This window comes from Aspergillus tanneri (assembly GCF_003426965.1).
Source record: "Aspergillus tanneri strain NIH1004 chromosome Unknown AapTan_4_pilon_pilon_pilon, whole genome shotgun sequence".
Lineage (NCBI taxonomy): Eukaryota > Fungi > Ascomycota > Eurotiomycetes > Eurotiales > Aspergillaceae > Aspergillus > Aspergillus tanneri.
Window position 1 is genome coordinate 413293 of NW_022984631.1, and position 20595 is coordinate 433887.

Below are 20595 nucleotides of genomic sequence, written 5' to 3' on the forward strand. Positions count from 1 at the left end.
GTAGGGAAACGCATCGCGCGGGCGAGGGATAGATTAATAATGTTAATCTCACTTCCATTATCAAGCAGACTTCTAACCTTTTTATCTTTTATATAGGTCGAAAGGACCATATGTTTCCCCTGCTTCAGCTGAGCTTCTGCATAGGGGTTAATAGTAAGGGAGACAACATCAGGAAATTGACATAATTGTTTAAAGCTAGAGCCCTCCTTTCTTGTTGGGGTTAGTCCCTGGTCGCGACTTTGACCAGGGACTATTCTTTTTCCTCCTCCTCGTCGTCGGAGAAGGTTACCTTTAGGGATTGCGGGGTGATCTCACTTAGCATTTTCCCACGGTGGGCGTGCATGGGGCAGCAGGCGTCCGCAGACCGGTGCCCCGAGCCTCGACAGGCCCAGCAGCGGCCTTGCTTATGCAGTTGCGTACGTTCCTCCGGGGTAAGCCTTGCAGGGTTTAACTGGGGTTCATGCCATACGCCGGCCCATCCCGCGGGCTTCTTGGACACGGGCCCGAACTGGGAGTTCGCCCGGGGAGGGGTCGCATTGGGGGTGGTAATAGCCCGGGGGGGTGGATTAGCAGTTCCGGCAGGGCGTTGGTTCTGGTTAGGGCTCGTGGTAGCCTGTCTCTCACTCCGGGGATTTCGAGGGTGGTGGAAGAAGGTCTCCATCCGGCCTTCCTCGACACGGCGTGCGTCGTCCAAGATCTCCCGGACTGTATGGTGTTCCTTTACATACAACGAGGTTGCCAGCCCCGGGAGTAATATAGTCTTAAACTTCTTAACTCGTTCGCGTTCAGGGGTCTCCGCTTTGTCCCAGAGGTCAAGCAGTCGGTGGAAGTATTCGGTAACAGTCTTGTTTCGGCGCTGAGCCACGGATTGTAATTCGCGGTTGGCCGCATCAGCAAGGAGGTGGATACCCATATAGTGTTCTACATCTCCCATAAAATCGTCCAGTGACTTGGTTCGGTCTCGATATACCATTTTCTGCATAACACTAAAGATAGGCTCCTCCATCTGGGAAAGAGCGTAACGAATTCTGGTAGCATCGGTGGGATACATCGGGTAATCAGTTTCGAGCTTAACATCGACTGCATATCGCCACGGTGGGTATTCATTTGCGTTCTCTCCCTTAAGTGGCTTGTTTGGGTGTTGACCACGGGGGCGCCAGCTTGCCGCGATTGATAACTGCGAGATATCTGTCTCTACTGTGTTTCGTGGTTGGCGCGCACCTGGCGGGGGTCCTATGACAGGGGACAGTTCGGGAACTTGCAGGGTCTCCACAGAGGATAGTTCGGGTTGGGGAGGTATTCTATAGTCATCGCGTGTTTCCTGGTCGCGAGGCTGATCTTTAATAGCATAGTTTAGCCGATCCTGAAGCTGTTGGTTGTTTTCCTGTGCATGCGCTAGTTCTTCTTCTAACGATTCGATTTTCCGCATAGCATCCTGAGCAGTCTGTTTATAATTGTCTCCGCGAGCTCGATAGTGCCTTACATGCGCCTCCAGCTCCCCAATTTTGCGGTTCAAGTTGCCCAGTTCCTCGTTCCGTTGGGTTGTAAGTAAGGGAGGTGCAGGTTGGGTACGGTGAAGCAGGTTCGACTCGGTGGCCCGGGGCGTCTGCTCATTACCGGGGAATGGTTGCAGCGGCCGGTCATCAGTAAGGTCGAGAATAGGCTGATTACTGTCAGGAAAAGTGCCGGGGATAGAGGCTCCAGAGGTAGCGGAGGCGTCCGATTGTGCGCGACTTCGTGTGCTTATAGCTGGCCCCTCGTAATCGGCGATCGGGGCTTTTCCCTTGCGGAGCATGATTGGTATGTAGTCCTGATTATAATAAACGAAGCGGGAATCGATGGTTCTGGTAAAAGCTTAGCTAATTCTAATAATCTAAGTGGTTCTCGTGAAATTTCGATGGGTCTTGGTGCTGATCGTAGGTTCCCGCTGAACCAAGGTTGAACAGCGGCAGGGATGGAATGCAACACGGTGTTAAACTTTATCGAGTAAAGGTTCTATGATTCTGAGATGCCAGTGACGTGGTATGGTGCTTAGTTTTAATGTAAGGGATCAACCGTAGATGATATTGATTGATATTAGGAAGAAAACTAAGCACGAAGAGAGGAAAGAGGGAATCCTTCAGGGGTCAACTCCGTCTACGAATATGCGTGTGGGCCCCATGACCTCGGTCACGGGGTCAGGTCCGTGACAGAGATTGCTATGCAAAAAATGGCTTTATTAAAGGATGCACTTCATCAACGGGAGGCAGCTGAGGAATACCAGGAAAATAAAAAGGAGGTGTCTAGACAGTTTATTCAGGATAAGGGCAGTCTAACTGCTGATAAGGCACTACAAATAATACAGGAAAGGGAGGAGGCATTTCAGGCGGACGCTCAGGCACCAAGGCTACGGAGGCCCCCTACATGTAGCAATTGCAATATTCAGGGCCATAATCGATTAAAATGCCCTACTAGATAGTTCTACTCTTATTTTTAAATAATGTATTTCATTTGCATGGAGATAAATAACTTCAAAAAGTATTCGAATTAGGAAGGGAAGGGACGGGGGCGGTGAGCGGCGCGACATTCGGTGTCTTGCGACATTCGGTGTCCGATTACGTTATACCTAATAACGTAACCGGAAAGCGAGTCGGACACGCAACCGAGTCGGACACCTTTGTATTGCATATAAATCAACACTTTTTAGGACATCAATAACTCAACAACAACATATCAGGAGGGCCTAATATTTATAATATAAAATGATATAATAGTATATATGCAGATACTAAGCCTAGGGCATCATAGAGTTTCTATTTCCTTATATTACAAAGGATGAGCTTGAAATACAGTTGTATTTAAAATTATACTGTATTGCATGCTAGAAAAAATATTAAAAATTCTAAATAAAATATATAAACTTTTACAGCACATATATATTAGGCAGTATTTCATTATTAGCAGCATAACTATAATATGGGTTGAGATATTGAGGTCCTAAAAAGTGTCGATTTATATGCAATACAAAGGTGTCCGACTCGGTTGCGTGTCCGACTCGCTTTCCGGTTACGTTAAATTTTATAGATATATTATGTGACTAATACACCTCAAGGGAGTCAAGGCGTTGCTATCCTTTTAATTGCCCATATAAAATTGGCTATAAGCAATTTGACTGAAAAGCGACTATTAGGCATTAAATACAATGTTTTTAAACCAGGTTTAACTCTCTAATTAGAATATAGTGATCAAAATTCCACTGACACCCATGTTAGATCCCCCGATCGACCGCCTGCCGTGCCCAGAGGCCTTAAGCCCCCCTTAAGTGTAAAACACGAAAGCTCAAAGGGAAGAACAAATTGATTTCATTCAGTAGTCCGTAGTTGATTCTCCTAGATGAAGTTGGAAGGTTGACGCTTGGAAGGATGAACTGGTGCGGCGAGCGCCAGGAACCAGGTACGCAGTTCCGAATAGTTGAAGCGTGCAACATTAAGCCTGTCCCTGAGGCATTGCTTGAGGTCTTATTTGCCTTGATGCTTCGTTCAATACCTTTTTTGATGTCTGAAGTAATACCTTATTCGATGCTTCAAGCAACCAAGTTATTGCTTGCCCCTCCACTGTCTTACCACCTGCCTGCTTAGCTACCGCTGCCTTTGCTGCCTCGCCCTCTCGAATAGTTTGGCTATACTAAGCTATACGGACAGCGCGGTCAACTCGCTCCTAATATAATAGCTCTCGCCCTGGGCGTTCCTGTTTTTGACCACCGCGAGGCCGGACAATCGACGGTTCTAGCACTAAAAGACGGGTCTGGATTTAACCTCTTAGATAGTCTATATATTTCCTATTTAGGATATGACTAAGGCACCTGTGTAAATATAAATGCCAAGAAATTTAATTTCTACGCTAGCCCTAATAAGGTATAGTAACCTGTGAAACTAGGAGTTTTGCCTGTGTATTTAACAACGCCCGACGGTTGGCGCCAGGGCTCCCAGACGCCAACCCCGCACATTCTGGAGCCTCCGCTCGGAACCAGTAATCATTAAGTTACAGAAATCTTTCACGTCCCCTCTCCCCTCCTTCTCACCCTCATCTTCCCACTTCAACCCAAATGGTCCCGGAGACGCTTTGAACTCCTTCTAAGCTGCACCTCCCTCCATGGGCAGTACGCAAAGCCCGCCTGGTCTGAATACGAAGAGGTTTCACCTGGGGCGGTATGAGGCCTGGTAAACCTCCCTAGTTTTTGATTGTTCAGGGCGAATTAATTAACAAGGTTGGGAAATCGGCACTAACATCAGAGGTGACAGTGAACGGTGTCACGCTCGCCACATCCGATGTAAGCAGGCCAGTTTGGTCAGATTCGAAATAGGAGTAGACGCTGACGCGATGTCAGGCCAACGAGCTTCGAACAACCGTCCCTGTCGAAGCTGCGAAGGAGCGAAGACAAAATGTACCGGTCGCAGAGGATCTGTCTTCCGCGTCGTACAATATCCTTTAGAGTCGAGAATCGATTCGCCTACAGAGACGAGACCTAGAATTGCGCCGTCCAACACCAATCAATCACCATCCAGTAACACCGGAAAATTAACAACTTCGCATTCAGAGTCTGTGAGTGTCGAGGAATTCGAGTCTCAAGATGGGGGAAGCTCAGCTCAGGGAGAGTTGCACTCAGCCCGGGGAGAGTTGGAACTGCCATGTCAAGGGCCGAATCTGCAGGTAAGCCAGTCAGTCTCCTTGAAATTTATATGCAAAGTCAGGGATTCGAAGGAAATCTCACCACATATTATGCTTCTAACTAACTAAATGAACAGGTATCAGTGCCGACACCTGGTCATATATTTTCTGGTCATTTGAGCGGTCGTATCTGGCCACTTAAAACACAATTCGAGGCATCCCTTTTTCGTTACTTTCTCACGAATCTTTCATCCTGGGTAAGGCCTCTCAGGTGGAATGTGCGGAATCATTGATTAATCCTAAGCACTGATACAGTTTGATTATTGCGATCCACATCGACACTTTCGAACCCATATTGCTAATGCTGCTGCTACCGACAGTACCATTCTATATGCTATACTAGCAGTTTCAGCTCGGCACCAGAGCTCTTCTTCGGACGAAATGCGTTTGTTCGCTGACGAGTGTCAGCAAAATTGCCTCAAGGCCCTCATACCCGCTCTGAATGACTACGAGAACGCCATTCAAGAGACTGTATTTGCTTCGGCTGTAATTCTCCGATTGTTTGAGGAAATGACAGGTGTGTAAAGGCATTTTTATATTCGCGAGCCATCTGGCTATGTGAGCTGATCATTTGACTGATGTTTACTGCTCAAGAGCCGGACCCTCGAGAAGCCATTATCTCTTACACGTTATCTGCCCAAGTTTTGATTCGTGTGAGGGATGGTGTCCCAACCTCGAGTTTTATAGACGCTGCCTTTATCGTCACATTACGCCAGGAAATTTTTGTGGCCAATTTGATTCAACGGCCAGTTGGATCGATCACTGAGCACTGCAATATTGACATGTCACTAGTCGCATCATCAGATGTGATGTGGGCCTTTCGAGCCATTGCACATGCAGCCAAGGTTACCGATTTTGCCTATGACAATGTTTCATTCCGGACAAGAGACCGATGGGAGTCATTGATGCAGTATCTCCAAGATTGGGAAGCCCTTCGGCCTGCGTCGTTTAACCCGATATATCGCGAAGAGGGAAACCCTCAATCATGCCCATTCCCGAAGCTCTGGTATTGTAATGATTACCACGTCGCTGCACGCCAGTACACGGAGCTTTCTCGAATTTTGCTTCTTGCTTCGGATCCAGATACCTGCCAAATGCGCATTGGGCGAATGAGGACAGGCCGCAATAACGATGCAACCATTCGCGATTGCGTTCGAGTGATCTGCGGGGTTGCTTTATCCAATACTGAGTATATGCCCGCTAGGTTAACTGCGGGCTTCGTTATCTCTATGTGTGGTGAATTGTTTCACCAGCCTGATGAGACTCGTGTCTTGTTAGCAATGCTGTCAGATGCAGAGTCTTATCTTGGATGGCCATGCTTGAAATCAAAGGATGACTTGCAACGGCTGTGGGGATTACCGGATTGATGACGTGTAAATGCTATTGGCGTTGTAACTACGTATACTAGGTACGAAGGGTTATGGCACAACCGCCTTTCTATATTCATCCCTTGTCTTGCGTGTTGACACTTTAGCATCTGTACTATTCTTTCGCTCTTATTGACTCCTCCGCCTCCAATATTACGACGATGAATAGCTGGGATGAGGATTTCTATGTAGAATTCAATGCCCTTAGGGACCGAAAGCCTGGTTTTACGTCATACATATCCGTGGGAGGATGGGATACTGATGGTAAGTCTTTTCTGAGATGGCGTGGTTTCTGGGGACGAGGAATGCGTTTATTGAATCTGCCATTGACTTGATGGATACTTATGATTTCGGCTGTATCGACTTGTTTGGGAGGACCCAGCCGCAGAGGATCGAGGTAATGATACCCAGGTTGCACCAGATTACAATCAAACTCTTTTCGCGCGCCGCGCCGTTCGAAATAGGATGTTCCTAAATCGGCATCACTCTCCACGTTCTCATCCAATTGTTCTGACTGTGCGCGGGCGGAGTGTTTCCCAGAGCGACAAGAACGGCGTGAACAAGGATAATAGTATAAGGATTTGTCTGATGAGTTAATTGACTCCTCGCTCTTTGTATACCAACATGCGCGTCCGTCCTCTCGGCCTACAGACAGTCTCTTGGCGGGCCCCACGAGTGGTTGCACCCTTGTTTCGCGTTGCCTAGAGGAGTCTCCTTCCGTCAGGCCGACCATGTCTTGCAGGTCTTAGCTTATGCTCTGTCAGGCTGCGTATTTCGACCCCCTCCCACTAACCAAGCGGTTGGAAGGTTGAGGGTGACAATAATGCCAATGAAAACGCCCTGGCACTTATCAGGCCAGCAAAGGACGCTGTCTGAACCCATACGCGGGGAGTACACAGGTGGGGCGACCTCGTTACAAATTTTCAGAGGGGCGTTGCTATTTCAGGGAGCAGACGGGATGAAGGTGGGTCTGCCAAGCCGCTGGGAAGCTAAACCATTTTTAGAGGTCATGTGAGGACCCACCTATGAGGGAAATATTTTTGGGTTTAGTGGCTCTTTTCTCTTTCATTCCTCTTACCATCTTTCAAAACATTTTTGAATCTTGGTAACCAGTTTTATACCAGTATTTGACTAATCACCATGGAGCTTGTCTTGAATCTACAGGATGGACTCTCAACTGAAGTCCCCAGCAAGAGGATGCCCCACTAGAGTCAACACTTGAAGATCTAGCAAATGAAATTGCATCGGTAGGTACACTATCAGTATGGTACTAGTTATATACCAGTTACTAACTAGTACTAAGGGAGATTTTCCACGCTATCTTACAAATGGACATCAGACACCACTGATTAGTTATAAAATGGAGTATGCACTTGATGTACCAGAATATCCTCAAAGCAATGAGCAGGGATATACATATATTATCCCTGTAGATCCTCAAAAATTGAAGAATGCTCCAGTACAGACTTTTCAAAAGGTAGTACTGGTAAGGAACTAGTATACCACTGGTAGCTAACTGATATACTAGGTTCAGTATGCAACAAAGCAGCATTACCGTGATGTAGAGACAACATGTCCTTTTCTTGGTGTTAGGGCCTGGCGAGCAAAGTATTTTTGCCGTGGATTACAGATCTGTCCCTATCTTCCATCAAGAATCAAAGAGTTTCATCACTACAAGGTAGATAATGAGCTATGGTCTACACTACAAGCACTCCGAAGAAGTGTTGAACTAATAGGGGAATGAAAAAGGAAACAGGCATATAGGTATAGTACCGGTTATATACTAGTTATATATTAGTTTTCTACCAGTTGCACTCTTTAACGGGATACTGTACTAATATATATTAGGAAGTACTATGGTATTTTAAAAGCATTTCGTCGTGGAACTATATGCCGCCAACAGAATTCAACCTGTCGACCAGTAGTTATCACTATGTCTGAGCAGGTAAGTCTTTTAATAATAGTTTTACACTGGTTTCTAACTGGTTTTTAACCAGTATCAACCTCCCTCAGGAACACGTTCACGTGTTCTTGCTTGTATTAATCGTCAATCCGGGCCTAACGTAGATGACCATATGATCAAAAATCTTGAATTTTCTAATAATACAGATATTGATCTACTAGTCAGTCTGATTAACCAGCGTGTCCATGATAATATTGAGGAGTGTGGAGTAATGGATGCAAATATAACACGAAAAGATGATTGTGGTAAGTAGCTATTAGTATACTACTAGTATTATACTACTTACTTACTAGTACAACAGGTTTTGATCACCCATCCGGACCTCAAAAGCTTATCCATTTGGGTTGTAAAGTGGTGTTTAATCTTATTGTTCCAAAGAATCTCCATGAATGCCCTTATATACTCCTAACATCACATGGAAAGCATGAGCATCCTCCTCCACCACCAATAAAAGCACCACCAGAGCTTATTGCAGATATTAGAGAATTGATCCAAAGTCTGCAAAATCCAGACCTAACACTGTGTAAGTATACTCTATTACTTACTAGTATACAACTAGTTTCTAACTAGTAACTAACTAATTTCTAGCTTCATTTCTGCGCAGTCCAGAGCTCCAAGCTCTATGCCAGAGATATGATGTTAATCATATTACTGATCTTCATCAAAGCTTTGTGAATATGGATCGCTTTACTCTTATTATTCAAAAAGCAAAGCTTATTCTATACCCAGAAGGACAGGGCCTTATGGGCTTACAGTGGATGAGAAACCGAAGGCCAGAAATAAAAGTATATTATCAGTATAAAACTAGTTTGGAACCAGTTGCTAACTAATTAGGACTATGTTCGAGAGGTCTTTCAAGATGGGGATACTATTATAATAATATGTGCCCTGGACTCACAACTCCATCTTCTTCAATCTGTCTCTTCATTTGAGATAGATATGGGATGGAAGCGACTACGTTCAAATAACCTTAAAGAGGTTGTATTTGCGATCATGTCACGAGATCATGGAAAGAGTAAGGTACCCTACTACTAGTACATAACTAGTATATTACTAGTAAATAACTAGTACTAACCAGTTAAATCTAGTTATTACTTTACTTCGTGTTTTTATCAATCGTCAAGATGCTGAAGGGTATCAAATAATATTTACTAAAGTATCTCAGCTTCTTGAACAGGTAACAGGACAGCCTTTAAGATTTAAATATCTTCATGGCTCAGGAATTCGGAGTATTATTGCTGATATGGACAGAGGACAAATGGAAGGTAAGTATTAGTTTAAATCCAGTTATTAACTAGTTACTAACTAGTACCTTTCTAGGACTTGGCTATTTTCTGCAAACCCTTTCTAATAGTAATGAAGATTGGCAGTGGCATGTTGAGCATGTTATGATCTTCTGTCGTATTCACTTTCTACGTGGAGTTGAAGAGGTTGTTGGAAAATGTCAACAGCATACAGAGCTTTTCAAGCGAATGATGGCTTTACTAGACTGTGAGAGTGAGGAGGATTATATTGAGCTGGTCCAGCATCTACTACGTAAGTACTAGTTCCCTACTAGTAAAATACTAGTTATTAACTAGTTCACAGATACTGCTGATCCTGATTCAAAACAGGAGGGTTGGGCTCTTCATAAAGCTGACCCAGTTATAGCTGCAGGACTTAATAAATCCCGCTCTCGCATGGATTCTGAAGACTTTGATGAAGCTACAGCTCATACTAATGCAGCAGAGCAAACTCATGAGAAGGGGCTAGCAATGGGAAGAGCTTTAAGTATTGTGAAGGCGGTACAAACGTAAGTAACTACTAGTTTTATATTAGTACCTAACTGGTACCTAACTAGTATATAGTGGCTATCACCTTGATAAGCGAGACATGGCACAATATGATACTCGAGATCTCTATGGAATTCGGCATTCTTATTCTAAGCGAAGTGGGTCAGACCTATTCGCAGAGAGTTTAAGAAGAGGTCGTAAGTAAATACCGGTCATTAATTAATTATATACTAGTTACTTATTAGTATACTATTAGAGCGTAAACGTGAGCGGGAGAGATCACAATCTCATCAAAGACAGCAGCACCCTACAGAACGTGCAAATGAGGCTATTGAGACTGCTAATGAACTATCACAATCTCAAAGAGTCTCATCTTCAGGGTCTCCTCGTCCAGAAAATTATTCGAGCTCTCAAGGCAGAAGATCACCACGTGGACGAGGGCGCAGACAACAGCCCCCGAAACAGGCAATCAAGAAATTCAAGGTACTAGTACAATACTAGTTATTTACCAGTTACTAACTAGTTTTAGTCCTTATAGTAGTACTAGTACTTCTTCATCTCTTCATCAGCGAGCAATGCTTAATAGTGCCGAAATATCTCGTCAGCAACAACAAGCAGATTTACTTTTGCTACAGCAACGAGCCCAGCTAGAGCGGTATCAGTTATTGACAAGCCTAGTGGCAAATGGGAGGCTAGACCCAAGTGTCCTGCTAAACCAAGGGCCTACTAGTATAGGACTGGTCCCTAACCAGTTATATACTAGTACTGAACCTGTATTATCACCTCTTCAGGTCTCTACACAGGCTATTATGAGTCAGCCACAAGTGAACCAGGCACAGGCTACATCTCCTACAGATATTGAACTAGTCAGGGGCCCATCTAGTCAATTTCCGAATATCTAACAAATATGGTCTTTTAATTAGAGGAATAGAAATTTATATAGTGTATTATTAATTACCGTGTATAGTAACTATATATAAATATAATCACATCAGGGAGTGGGTGGCTGGTATAGAACCAGTTATTTACTGGTTTATAACTAGTAGGGAAAATTCTTATGATATATATTTTATAATATGCTTGTTATTATTTTAAGTATACTATATAACCTCGAAGGTTTTGATATTCTAAATAACAACAACTAGCTTTCAGCTAGCTATTTGGCAGTAGCTATTAAAGTCCATGTATTTAACTTATTTCTGAATAAACCAACTAGCTTGCAGCCAGTGTTTCCCAAGCAGGCAAATTGCAACATTAGTGCTTATAAAGTGGCTGACTGGTTAGTAACTAGTTAGAAACTAATAGCCCTTACTCATCCCCTGCATCTGCATCTGCATCATCAGGGCCCTCAGACTCTTTGTCGCCATGACATTCAGTATCACCTGCAGCACCCTCCTCACCATCGTCACTTTCAGCATTGTGTGACTGGTCAGGAACTGGTTTGCTACTGGTACCAGACTGGTCAACGCCCTTACCGTTAATAGATGAGGTGACCTTGAACAAGTTCCAGTGTTCACAGTAGGGGCGTTGGCCACATTCTAAACTAGTTAGCTACTAGTATTAAACCTGTATTTATAACATACTAATTCCAAGCCCACTGTTTCTCTTTCGGCAGACACCACATGGGGAACGCTTTCCATGATGCAAGCGAGCATAACGACGAATAGCATCATGATCAGGCTAATACTAGTTAGCTACTAGTATATAACCAGTTACTAACTAATCACATACCTCATTATCCATCAAGAGTGGGAGCTCAGGGAGCGAAGAATCATCATGTCTGTATTAATTAGTTACTAGTAGCTAGTTAGCAGGGTACTAGTAGCTTACTGCTCCTCATCAGTTCCACCTGCTGGTATAGTAATAACAGTTGGAGATGAACTACTTAATACAATTAGTATAATAGTATAAAACTAGTAATAGACTATTATTATACTTCGTAAGATTAATAACCTGCTTTTTCTTAGGTGTAGTATTGACCGTAGTAGACATCCGCTTTTGCGACTTAAAAGTATCATCTGGAAAAAGAGAAAGATACCACTCTATAACCAGTTAGTAACTAGTGTATAACCAGTCAGATATTTTTTCCTACTCTTGGTCTTAGAGTACATTGCAAGACTAATCTTCCCGTCGGAGCCCGGTTTAACCATAATCCCATGACGCGAAACATGCTTGCGAAGATTGGTTGTAGATCCATGGTGTTTCAGAATACTAGTTAGTAACTAGTTGCTAACTGATATCTAACTGATATACTCACAGAACCTGAAGGGCAATCCTCTACACGACAGAACACTTCCCGAGGGTAAATCACCACCCCAGTTATAGTCTTTGTATTACCATCACCGTCATCGACCTCAAATGTCTCCTAAATTAAAAGTAGGATATCAGTATTATACTAGTTAAGAACTGGTAAAATGTGGTGAAAACTTACCTCATTATACTCAGGCCAGTCAATTTCTCCCTTCGCTCCCCTTGTGCAGATACGCCTTGTAGCAGGGCTAAATAAGGTAAATATTACTCTCCGACCAGTATTAAACTGATTTCATGCCATTATCTTACCTCTTTCGAGAGATCCGCCATTGTTGACAGCCAGGCGGGCGCGTGGAATCGACAATTTGTTATGAAAGGAAATGAAAAATAACCGCTAAGCCAAAATTTGTGGGTGTGTAGGCGGGTCGTCACCTGACCACCTGAAAGTGGTTTAGCTTCCCAGCGGCTAGGCGAGCCCACTTTCACCTCATCTGTAGTCTCGTTGCTATTTGCACACCATAGCTCAATATTTGCACATGTCACTAAACCTAAATAGGAATAGTGTTAAATATAATGTCTTGGCAAATATTATTTACACATGTGCATTAGTCATATCCCAAATAGGAAATGGTTATATTGAAAATGGTTGAATCTAGGGATAAGGTTAATAAAATACAAGCAACAAAAAGGACCACCTACCTAACGAAGACCCCATTGAATCTAACGCTACTGAGTGTATTCCTCCACCGGAATCTGGTAGGGAATACAATACTGCTGAGGAGGCAAAACTTGCTGCTGAATTACACGCCCAACAATATGGATATGCAGTTGTTATTCAAAGGAGAAATAAGGATTCAAAAGGAGTTGAATATGCATTATATCTCTGCTGTGACCGAGGTGGAAAGCGCCCTTCCCAATCTAATGGTATTCGAGAGGCCAAATCCCGACGGATTGGATGTCCTTTCAGCATTCGAATTGGATATTCAAAGCTTACAACCAAATGGACTTTAGTAGTCCGAAACAAAAACCATAACCATGCATCTTCTCCTTCTAGTACCCATCCAACATACCGGAGGAAGGAGATGACTTGGAAGGAAAATCGAATTAAGCCATTAATAAATCAAGGAATATCAAATACTCCGAATACTCCATGATGAGGATAAGAGTTCTCTTATTCAACGGCAGGATATTTACAACCTTCGGCAAGCAATATTCCGCAAATTTCTCCAGGGAAGAAGCCCAATTCAGGCCCTTATTACACTACTGCCCGATGAAGGGCCCTGGATAATGCAATATTGCACTGAAAATGGGCAGATATCTGCACTTTTTTTCACACACAAAGTCTGCCTTGAGCGATTACAGTTAAATCCATATATTCTTTGTATGGATTGTACATATAAATCCAATCGTTTTAGGATGCCTCTTCTTAATATTATAGGTATATCCTCAACAGGAATGACATTCTATGTTGCTTTTGGTTTTATGTGTGATGAAAAGGAAGACACATATTCCTTTATTCTATCTTGTCTGCGGTCCTGCTATCGAGTTCTACGGCTTCCTCTTCCATCTGTAATTGTGACAGATAAAGAAAAGGCACTTTTTCAATCAATTGGAGAGTTATTTCCGGAATCAGCAGCTCTTCTCTGTATCTGGCATATGAATAAGAACATTGTGGCTAAAGCAAAGCCTTTAATCTCCCGGATTATTGTACAAAAAGATCCCAAGAAGAGGAATGACGAAATTGATACAATAGCTGGAGATCTTCTAGCAAATTGGATGGAGATCGTCAATGCAGGAACTATAGAAGAGAAGGATAAAAAATGGGACTTATTCAAGCAAAAATATGCCCATTTTCCAGAACTAATACAGTATTTGGAGTGGGAATGGCTTCAATTTATAACTGCAAAACGCTATCTTAGCTGCTACACCAATAACTGCTTCCATGGTGGGACTACAGTCACATCCCGGAATGAAGGCGCCCATTTCAGTATTAAAAGTGACCTGGATAGCTCTACAGGCGATCTTTTTTAACTGTTGTGCGATCTATTGGACGTACAGTTACAGATAGAGATACCCAGATTACACAGCAGGTTGCTAATGACAAGGTAAAATGGCCGGTGTCTTTGGAAGGGTTATTGTACCGGGATATACGGTATAAAATATCACACTATGCCCTTCTAAAAGTTCATAATATTTACAAGAAATATTTGCCAGCAGGACCTGGAAAGCTGCAAATCAGATCCTGCACAGGAGTGGTAAACAAAACACTAGGGATTCCTTGCATTCATACAATACAGGTATATGCAGAGACCTCACGATCGCTTTCTATGGATCATTTTCATCGTCAGTGGTGGATTGAAGGCCGTCAAATAAAACCACTAGATCCCCGCCTTCTAGTCCTGGAACCAGCAATTATACGGCCTCGTGGTCGTCAAAATAGGGAGCACCCAGGACGACAGCTGTCATATTGGGAGCAAGTTGACCGTGCAGTCCGCATAGCTCAGTATGGCCAAACTATTCGAGAGGGTGAGGCAGCAAAGGCAGCTTCGGTAAACCAGGGAGGTGGTCAAATAGTATATAAAGCATCAAACAAGACATTGCTTCAGACATCGAACGAGGCATCGAATCAGACATCTGACGAGGCATTAAATAAGACACCGAACGAGGCATCGAATAAAACATCAAACAAGGCCTCAAGGCAAGAAATACCCCCAACGATGCCATGTTCACTGCCTCAAGCGATGCCCCAAGCGATGCCTCAAGACGGGGTCAAGGAAGAGAGAGACCAGGCGAGCTAACATGGGTGTCAGTGGAATTTTAATCTCTGAATTTCAATTGGCTAGTCAAACCTGGTTTAAAGATGTTGCATTTAATGTCTAATAGTCCCTTTTTTTTTTTTAATCGCAATGCTCATGGCCTATTTTGTATGGGAAACTATTAAAAGGCAAAATACTGTCAAATAAGTTGGTGGTAATAGTGACGTAAACAAGGTCATAAAAGAGGGGTAAAACGAACTCCCCTACACCTAGCAGAAGAAGCAACCAAAATAATCCATAATAATAATCACAAGAATGATCATATGTTGATCAATATAATCAAGAAACCATCTAAAGCAATCATTTAAGCACCTTTTCAAGAATAGTGTCTACTTTCCTATTCGGTACTAGCCGAATATCGGACAATTAAGAGTCTTATACGCTGATCCACGTTTCATACGGCCCACCGATCCAACTATCCGACCTTTCCTTCCTCTAAACAGAATGTCTACGCAGAATACCATCATTTTGAAATCACAGGAACAGTGGGAGGAATGGAATGCCCAATTTGAAGGATTGGCTCGAGGCAAGAACGTATGGGATATTATTATTGGAAACAAGGAAGAACTTCCTGAACCATCCGAACCCATAGAGGAGAACGCTCCACCTGCTGGAAGCACTCAATCACAATCAGGAACGCCTGTTTCCTTTGCAGATCATCAATTTTGCTTGGACAAGATATAAAACACGTCTTGATGTTTATACCAGGCAGCAATCTCAACTAGCTAAGCTTCGGGAATAGATGCAGAAAACAATCTCTCCATCGGTTTATAAACACTGCTGCAAACCAGCTAAATCAATGCAGGAATGGTACACTAATCTACAACAAAGTGTTGGAATAGATAGTGCTACTACTAAGAATCTTGCCCGTGAAGCATATAAGAAAGCAATCAAGCCGATTACTAAATCAAAAGATGCTCTTACCTGGATAAACAACTGGAAAGAAGCTATGCAGAAAGCTACAGATGCAGAAATTGCAGTGGGAATGTCAACAAGTGATTGGATTAATGACTTTCTAGCTGCTATATGTCCTATAAATCCTGTGTGGGCAACGTCCTATCAAATGGCTAAACAAAAAAGAGATTAATAGAAATAAGCTTACATTCCGACTGGCAGCGCAAGACTTCCGGAGATGTTTGAATGCCAATTTGATAAACCAAAGCAATAATAAAATTGCTAAAGGGTCATTTGGTCCTACCTTTAATGCAGATGAAGCCGATGAGGCTGAATGCCCGGACAGAATCTCGCACCAGGGAGTCAAAGGCAAACACAAAAGCGCAAGAATAATGACAGTCTTGGTAACCGTGGATCGGTCAAACAGGCTAAAGGCCTTGGTCACCAGGAGGTCAAACAGACTGATCAAGCTTGCAAAGCATGTGGTCAAAGGCATGAATGGAAAGACTGTTTCTATCTAGCTCTAAAAGGTGTACCAAAAGGATTTAGGGAACGAGCTGCAACTAGAAGTTATATTAATCTACTGCTTCAAACAGACAAGGAATTTGCAAAAGAAGTCAAAGAATGGCAGAATCAGCAAATATCGAATCAAAACAGCAAGCAGACAGTCCGGAATGACTATTACAAAAATAGGTAGGTTGCATGCCTGCATTATTTGCAGTTTATTCAACCACCTATCCATTAAAGCACTCAGCTATATTGGACTCTGGATTAACTATCCACATTTTTAATATACGCTCTCGATTCAATTCTTATAGACCTGCTCAGCTAGGAGACTTTGTATGGGCAGGAGACTCTAAGATAGGCATCCAGGGATATGGCAACGTGGTGGTTCAAGATAAAAAGGGGAATATTCTATATCTCCAAGATGCAGCGTACTGTCCCAGTATTGCATGCAATTTAGTGTCTCTACGCCAGCTGCATCGAGCAGGAATATGGTGGGATAACCGACCAGGGCACAATCTCCTAAGACAAAATAATCAACCAGTTGCATACTTGGAGGACCGATTCGACCAGTTTGTTATTGAATATAATCCTACCTCTACCAGAGACATTCAATATGCAAGCTTCCTAGTTCATCCAACCAAGAATACACACGCATATGCAAACCGCTGGCATCTACGTCTAGGACATCCTGGACCACTTGCATTAGAACACCTAGTTAACTCAACCAAGGGTGTAAGGATTCGAGGGCCTACAACAGTGGAATGTGATGCATGCGGAATCGCTAAACTAAAGCGTTAATATAAAGGACCCCATCTGACTTTATTGATGGTCCAGGTCAACGATTAGCTATTGATTTCCATGATTTCGAACCAGGATATGGAGGCTTTAAAAGCTTAATACTTGCAACAGACCGATGGTCATGTTTTATATGGGACTACTATCTACAAGACCGGACGGTTCAATCTATAACTGCTGCATTAAGAAATCTACTTGGAACGCTTCAACGAATGGATATCAAGGTTAGAGTAGTCGAATGCGACAATGAAATAGCTGGTTAAAAGCTACAGATGGAAGCATTTCTACAGTCAGATCCCTACTTTATAAAGGTAGAGCCTACTGCACCTTATACTGCAGCTCAAAATGGTGGTGCAGAGCGCTCAGGGGGTGTTATAAAGGATAAAGCACGAGCCATGCGGGAACATGCCAAACTACCTGACTTTCTATGGCCAGAGATTGTACGCGCAGCGGTTTACCTTTACAATCGAAACTCCTCAGTATCAAGCTAATTGGAAAACACTATTTGATCGATTCCATACGCATGTTGCACACCAAGATGGGATTGCTATCTATGACCGGAAGCCCTATCAGGCACATCTAAAGGTCTATGGGTGCAAAGCATTTGCAATGACTACTGAAGCATTAAAAAGACCAACCGGAAACAGAGGTTCAACCCCAAAGCACATATTGGATATCTAGTAGGATATAATTCTACTAATATTTACCGGATTTGGATTCCACGTTTAAACCGGATTATTCGCACAAGAGATGTGATCTTCAACGAAGATGAGCAGTTCTCCGGGGATTTCCAGGGATCGGTTATAAGTCTTCTAATAACCAATTCCAGAGAGTGCCTATAGAGGAGTTTAATCAGATTATTAAAGATATTGAAGTTCAAGAGGATCCTGCACCACCAAGCTGTGCGGAGCAGGAAGAGGACCAACTAGTTGGACATTTTGATACACCTGATTATCTTATTAATATGGCTCAACTACCACTGGAAGAGACATCCACTTGGAATACGGATATTAATGCAAGCTAAATTTAAAAGAATGCAGATACTGCATATCCTACACCACTACTAGAGGAAGATGTTAAACCTGCAACTCTAATAGCAATAAACTGCATTGTACCAGTGAGCCAACTAAAATATCTAACTGTATGGAAAGCGTTATTCCTAGCGGGACTATTAATTCAACCAAAGGAACCAGGGATTACAAAAGCTCAAGCCGAACGCTTAGATAAAAAGCTAAAATAACTGCACCATAAGGAACTACCACCTGCACCTGTTTTCCATAGAGATCTTATTAATTATCCACTTGGCAACCAGTTCAAGCAGGCTGAAAAGATTATCTATAAGGACACAGAAATATGCAGACGTGGATAAAGATAAGCAAGACTTAGTTGCAAAGGCAAGCAACTCCTAGACTGCAAATAGGTCTATACCTATAAATATAATCAGGAGGGAATCATGCAAAAATGCAAGGCCCGCCTGGTTATACGCGGTAATTAGCAGGAAAAAGGAGCTGCAGATCTATATGCGTCAACGCTGGCTATAAGATTATTTAGAATCTTATTATCTATTGCTGCAAGGTTTAACCTAGAGCTTATCTAATATGACATCACCAACGCGTTCGTGAACGCAGATATAGATAAGGATATCTATATGCGGATGCCACCAGGATACTGAAAGCCAGGTACAATTCTAAAGCTTAAAAGGGCTCTATTTGGTTTAAAATAATCACCACGACTGTGGCAGAAGCATTTTAAAGCGTCACTTTAAGACCTAGGATTTAACCCTATTCTGCATGAATCATGCTGCATGATTAAGCAAGGCATACTAGTATTCTTCTATGTGGATGATATAATAATTGCATATCAAAAACGCCACAGGGAAGCAGTTAACGAAGTAGTTGATCAGCTCCAAAGCCAGTACAAAATGACTGGAGGAGGCAATCTGCAGTGGTATCTAGGAATAGAGGTGATTCGGGATAGAAGCAGACGACTAATATGGCTAAGTCAACATCTTATATAGAAAAGATTGCTAACCTGGCTGAATCAACACCATCAGGTAGTATCCCAATAACTACAGATAAACTACATATCAATACGGGAATAGCCATACAACATCGCGTACAAATCTATCAAAAGAAGATTGGATCAATCATGTACACGGCGGTGACAACCAGGCCAGATATAGCTTGCGTAGTATCTAAACTATCTCGCTTTCTTACCAACCCAAGCAACGAACACCAAATTGAAGCCGATCGAATCCTAGTATACCTATATCGAACCAGGCATCTAGCTTTGCAGCTAGGGGTGGCGATGACTTCACTCTATACAGTGACGCTTCATTTGCAGATAACTGGGATCAAAAAGAGCTCACAGGGGTATATAATGCAGTTGTTTGGAGGAATAATAGGATAGAGGGCAAATAAGCAAGATACCGTGACAACTTCAACTACTGAAGCAGAGCTCCTAGCACTGTCCCAAGCAGCTAAAGAAGGGATGTTTATTAGTAGGCTGCTTGAAGAGCTAAAAATTTAACTGGATCAACACCAACATATTCAAATACTATGTGATAATCGTCAAACGATCCGGCTCGTCCATGAAGATATCAATCGCTTGCAGACGAAGCTTCGACATGTTGATATCCATAATCACTGGCTCAGGCAGGAAGCTCTCCAAGGAAGAATTCAAATTGGCTACACGCCTACAGACAAGATGTTGGCAGATGGACTCACCAAAGCGCTTCCAAAGCAGAAATTCAACACATTCGTGAACCAACTAGGCCTCCGAGATAGATCAGATTCAAGCTGAATAACTTCAGAAAGATCAAAAGGGGAAAGCTTTGAATCTGAGGGGTGTGTCAAATAAGTTGGTGGTAATTCTACTATTTATTTTACTATACTATACGATTTTACAGGTGCCCCACCGCAGACAGTATGCATTTTACACCCGTGTTAGGACCTACGCGCATGCTTCCGGGCTAATTACGGCCCGAATGGGCCCTGAGCAGACCGTGGTTCGCAGATACGCGTGGAAATGTTTACGCGTTGCGATTGGCCATGTACAAATTGTACGTATAGCTTCGTTGGAGGGGATGCCGCGAGGTCCAAAACGGTCCGCAGAGACTGCACTTCTTAATCCGCAAACATCTACACAGCGCTGTGTGCCAGCTCCAGGCTTTAAATACTGCTCGCGATGCAGCTGCTCCAAGCCGGAAGACGACTTTAAACTAACCGTACCCCATCGAACTGCGAGCTTGCGGGTCTGGCAGAGATGCTTTAGATGCCGTGTTTGTTATTTTTTCACTGTGTGCAGTTCTGTTCTGATAGTTTTACAGCTTACAGAGTACCACCGTGCTCATCCTCCTGCGCCAAACGCGCCTCCTTTACAGCCCCCTCAGCCCCATGAGCTGCGAGATCCTGACGCACCTAGGAATCCATTGGGATACCGGTCGGAATTACATCGTATGCGGCCGCTTAATTTAGGCCATATGGATGTGGAGTGTCCTAATTGTAAGGCCTTGCACTGGAAGG

At 43.2% G+C, this 20595-nt stretch overlaps 4 protein-coding genes across 4 annotated transcripts; 2 read left to right on the forward strand and 2 right to left on the reverse strand.

Moving 5' to 3' along the window:
* Window positions 1-250: 250 nt before the first annotated feature.
* Window positions 251-1795, reverse strand: ATNIH1004_005392 (uncharacterized protein; the record flags this gene model as incomplete). Its single annotated transcript, XM_033570046.1, has 1 exon — window positions 251-1795. One exon carries the CDS (start codon window positions 1793-1795, stop codon window positions 251-253), a length of 1545 nt encoding a protein of 514 aa, XP_033426078.1.
* A 2814-nt stretch (window positions 1796-4609) lies between these two features.
* On the forward strand, window positions 4610-6074 carry ATNIH1004_005393 (uncharacterized protein; the record flags this gene model as incomplete). The annotated part of the gene is made up of 3 exons (XM_033570047.1): window positions 4610-4689; window positions 5028-5224; window positions 5395-6074. 3 exons carry the CDS (start codon window positions 4610-4612, stop codon window positions 6072-6074), a joined length of 957 nt encoding a protein of 318 aa, XP_033426079.1.
* A 1933-nt stretch (window positions 6075-8007) lies between these two features.
* ATNIH1004_005394 (uncharacterized protein) lies at window positions 8008-10347 on the forward strand (the record flags this gene model as incomplete). The annotated part of the gene is made up of 10 exons (XM_033570048.1): window positions 8008-8019; window positions 8461-8560; window positions 8626-8822; window positions 8872-9057; window positions 9289-9302; window positions 9392-9573; window positions 9625-9829; window positions 9885-10006; window positions 10066-10292; window positions 10339-10347. The coding sequence occupies 10 exons, from the start codon at window positions 8008-8010 to the stop codon at window positions 10345-10347; spliced, it is 1254 nt and encodes a 417-aa protein (XP_033426080.1).
* Window positions 10348-11117: 770 nt separating this feature from the next.
* On the reverse strand, window positions 11118-12389 carry ATNIH1004_005395 (uncharacterized protein; the record flags this gene model as incomplete). Its single annotated transcript, XM_033570049.1, has 6 exons — window positions 11118-11347; window positions 11393-11489; window positions 11541-11589; window positions 11640-11658; window positions 12147-12174; window positions 12369-12389. The coding sequence occupies 6 exons, from the start codon at window positions 12387-12389 to the stop codon at window positions 11118-11120; spliced, it is 444 nt and encodes a 147-aa protein (XP_033426081.1).
* Window positions 12390-20595: the final 8206 nt, after the last annotated feature.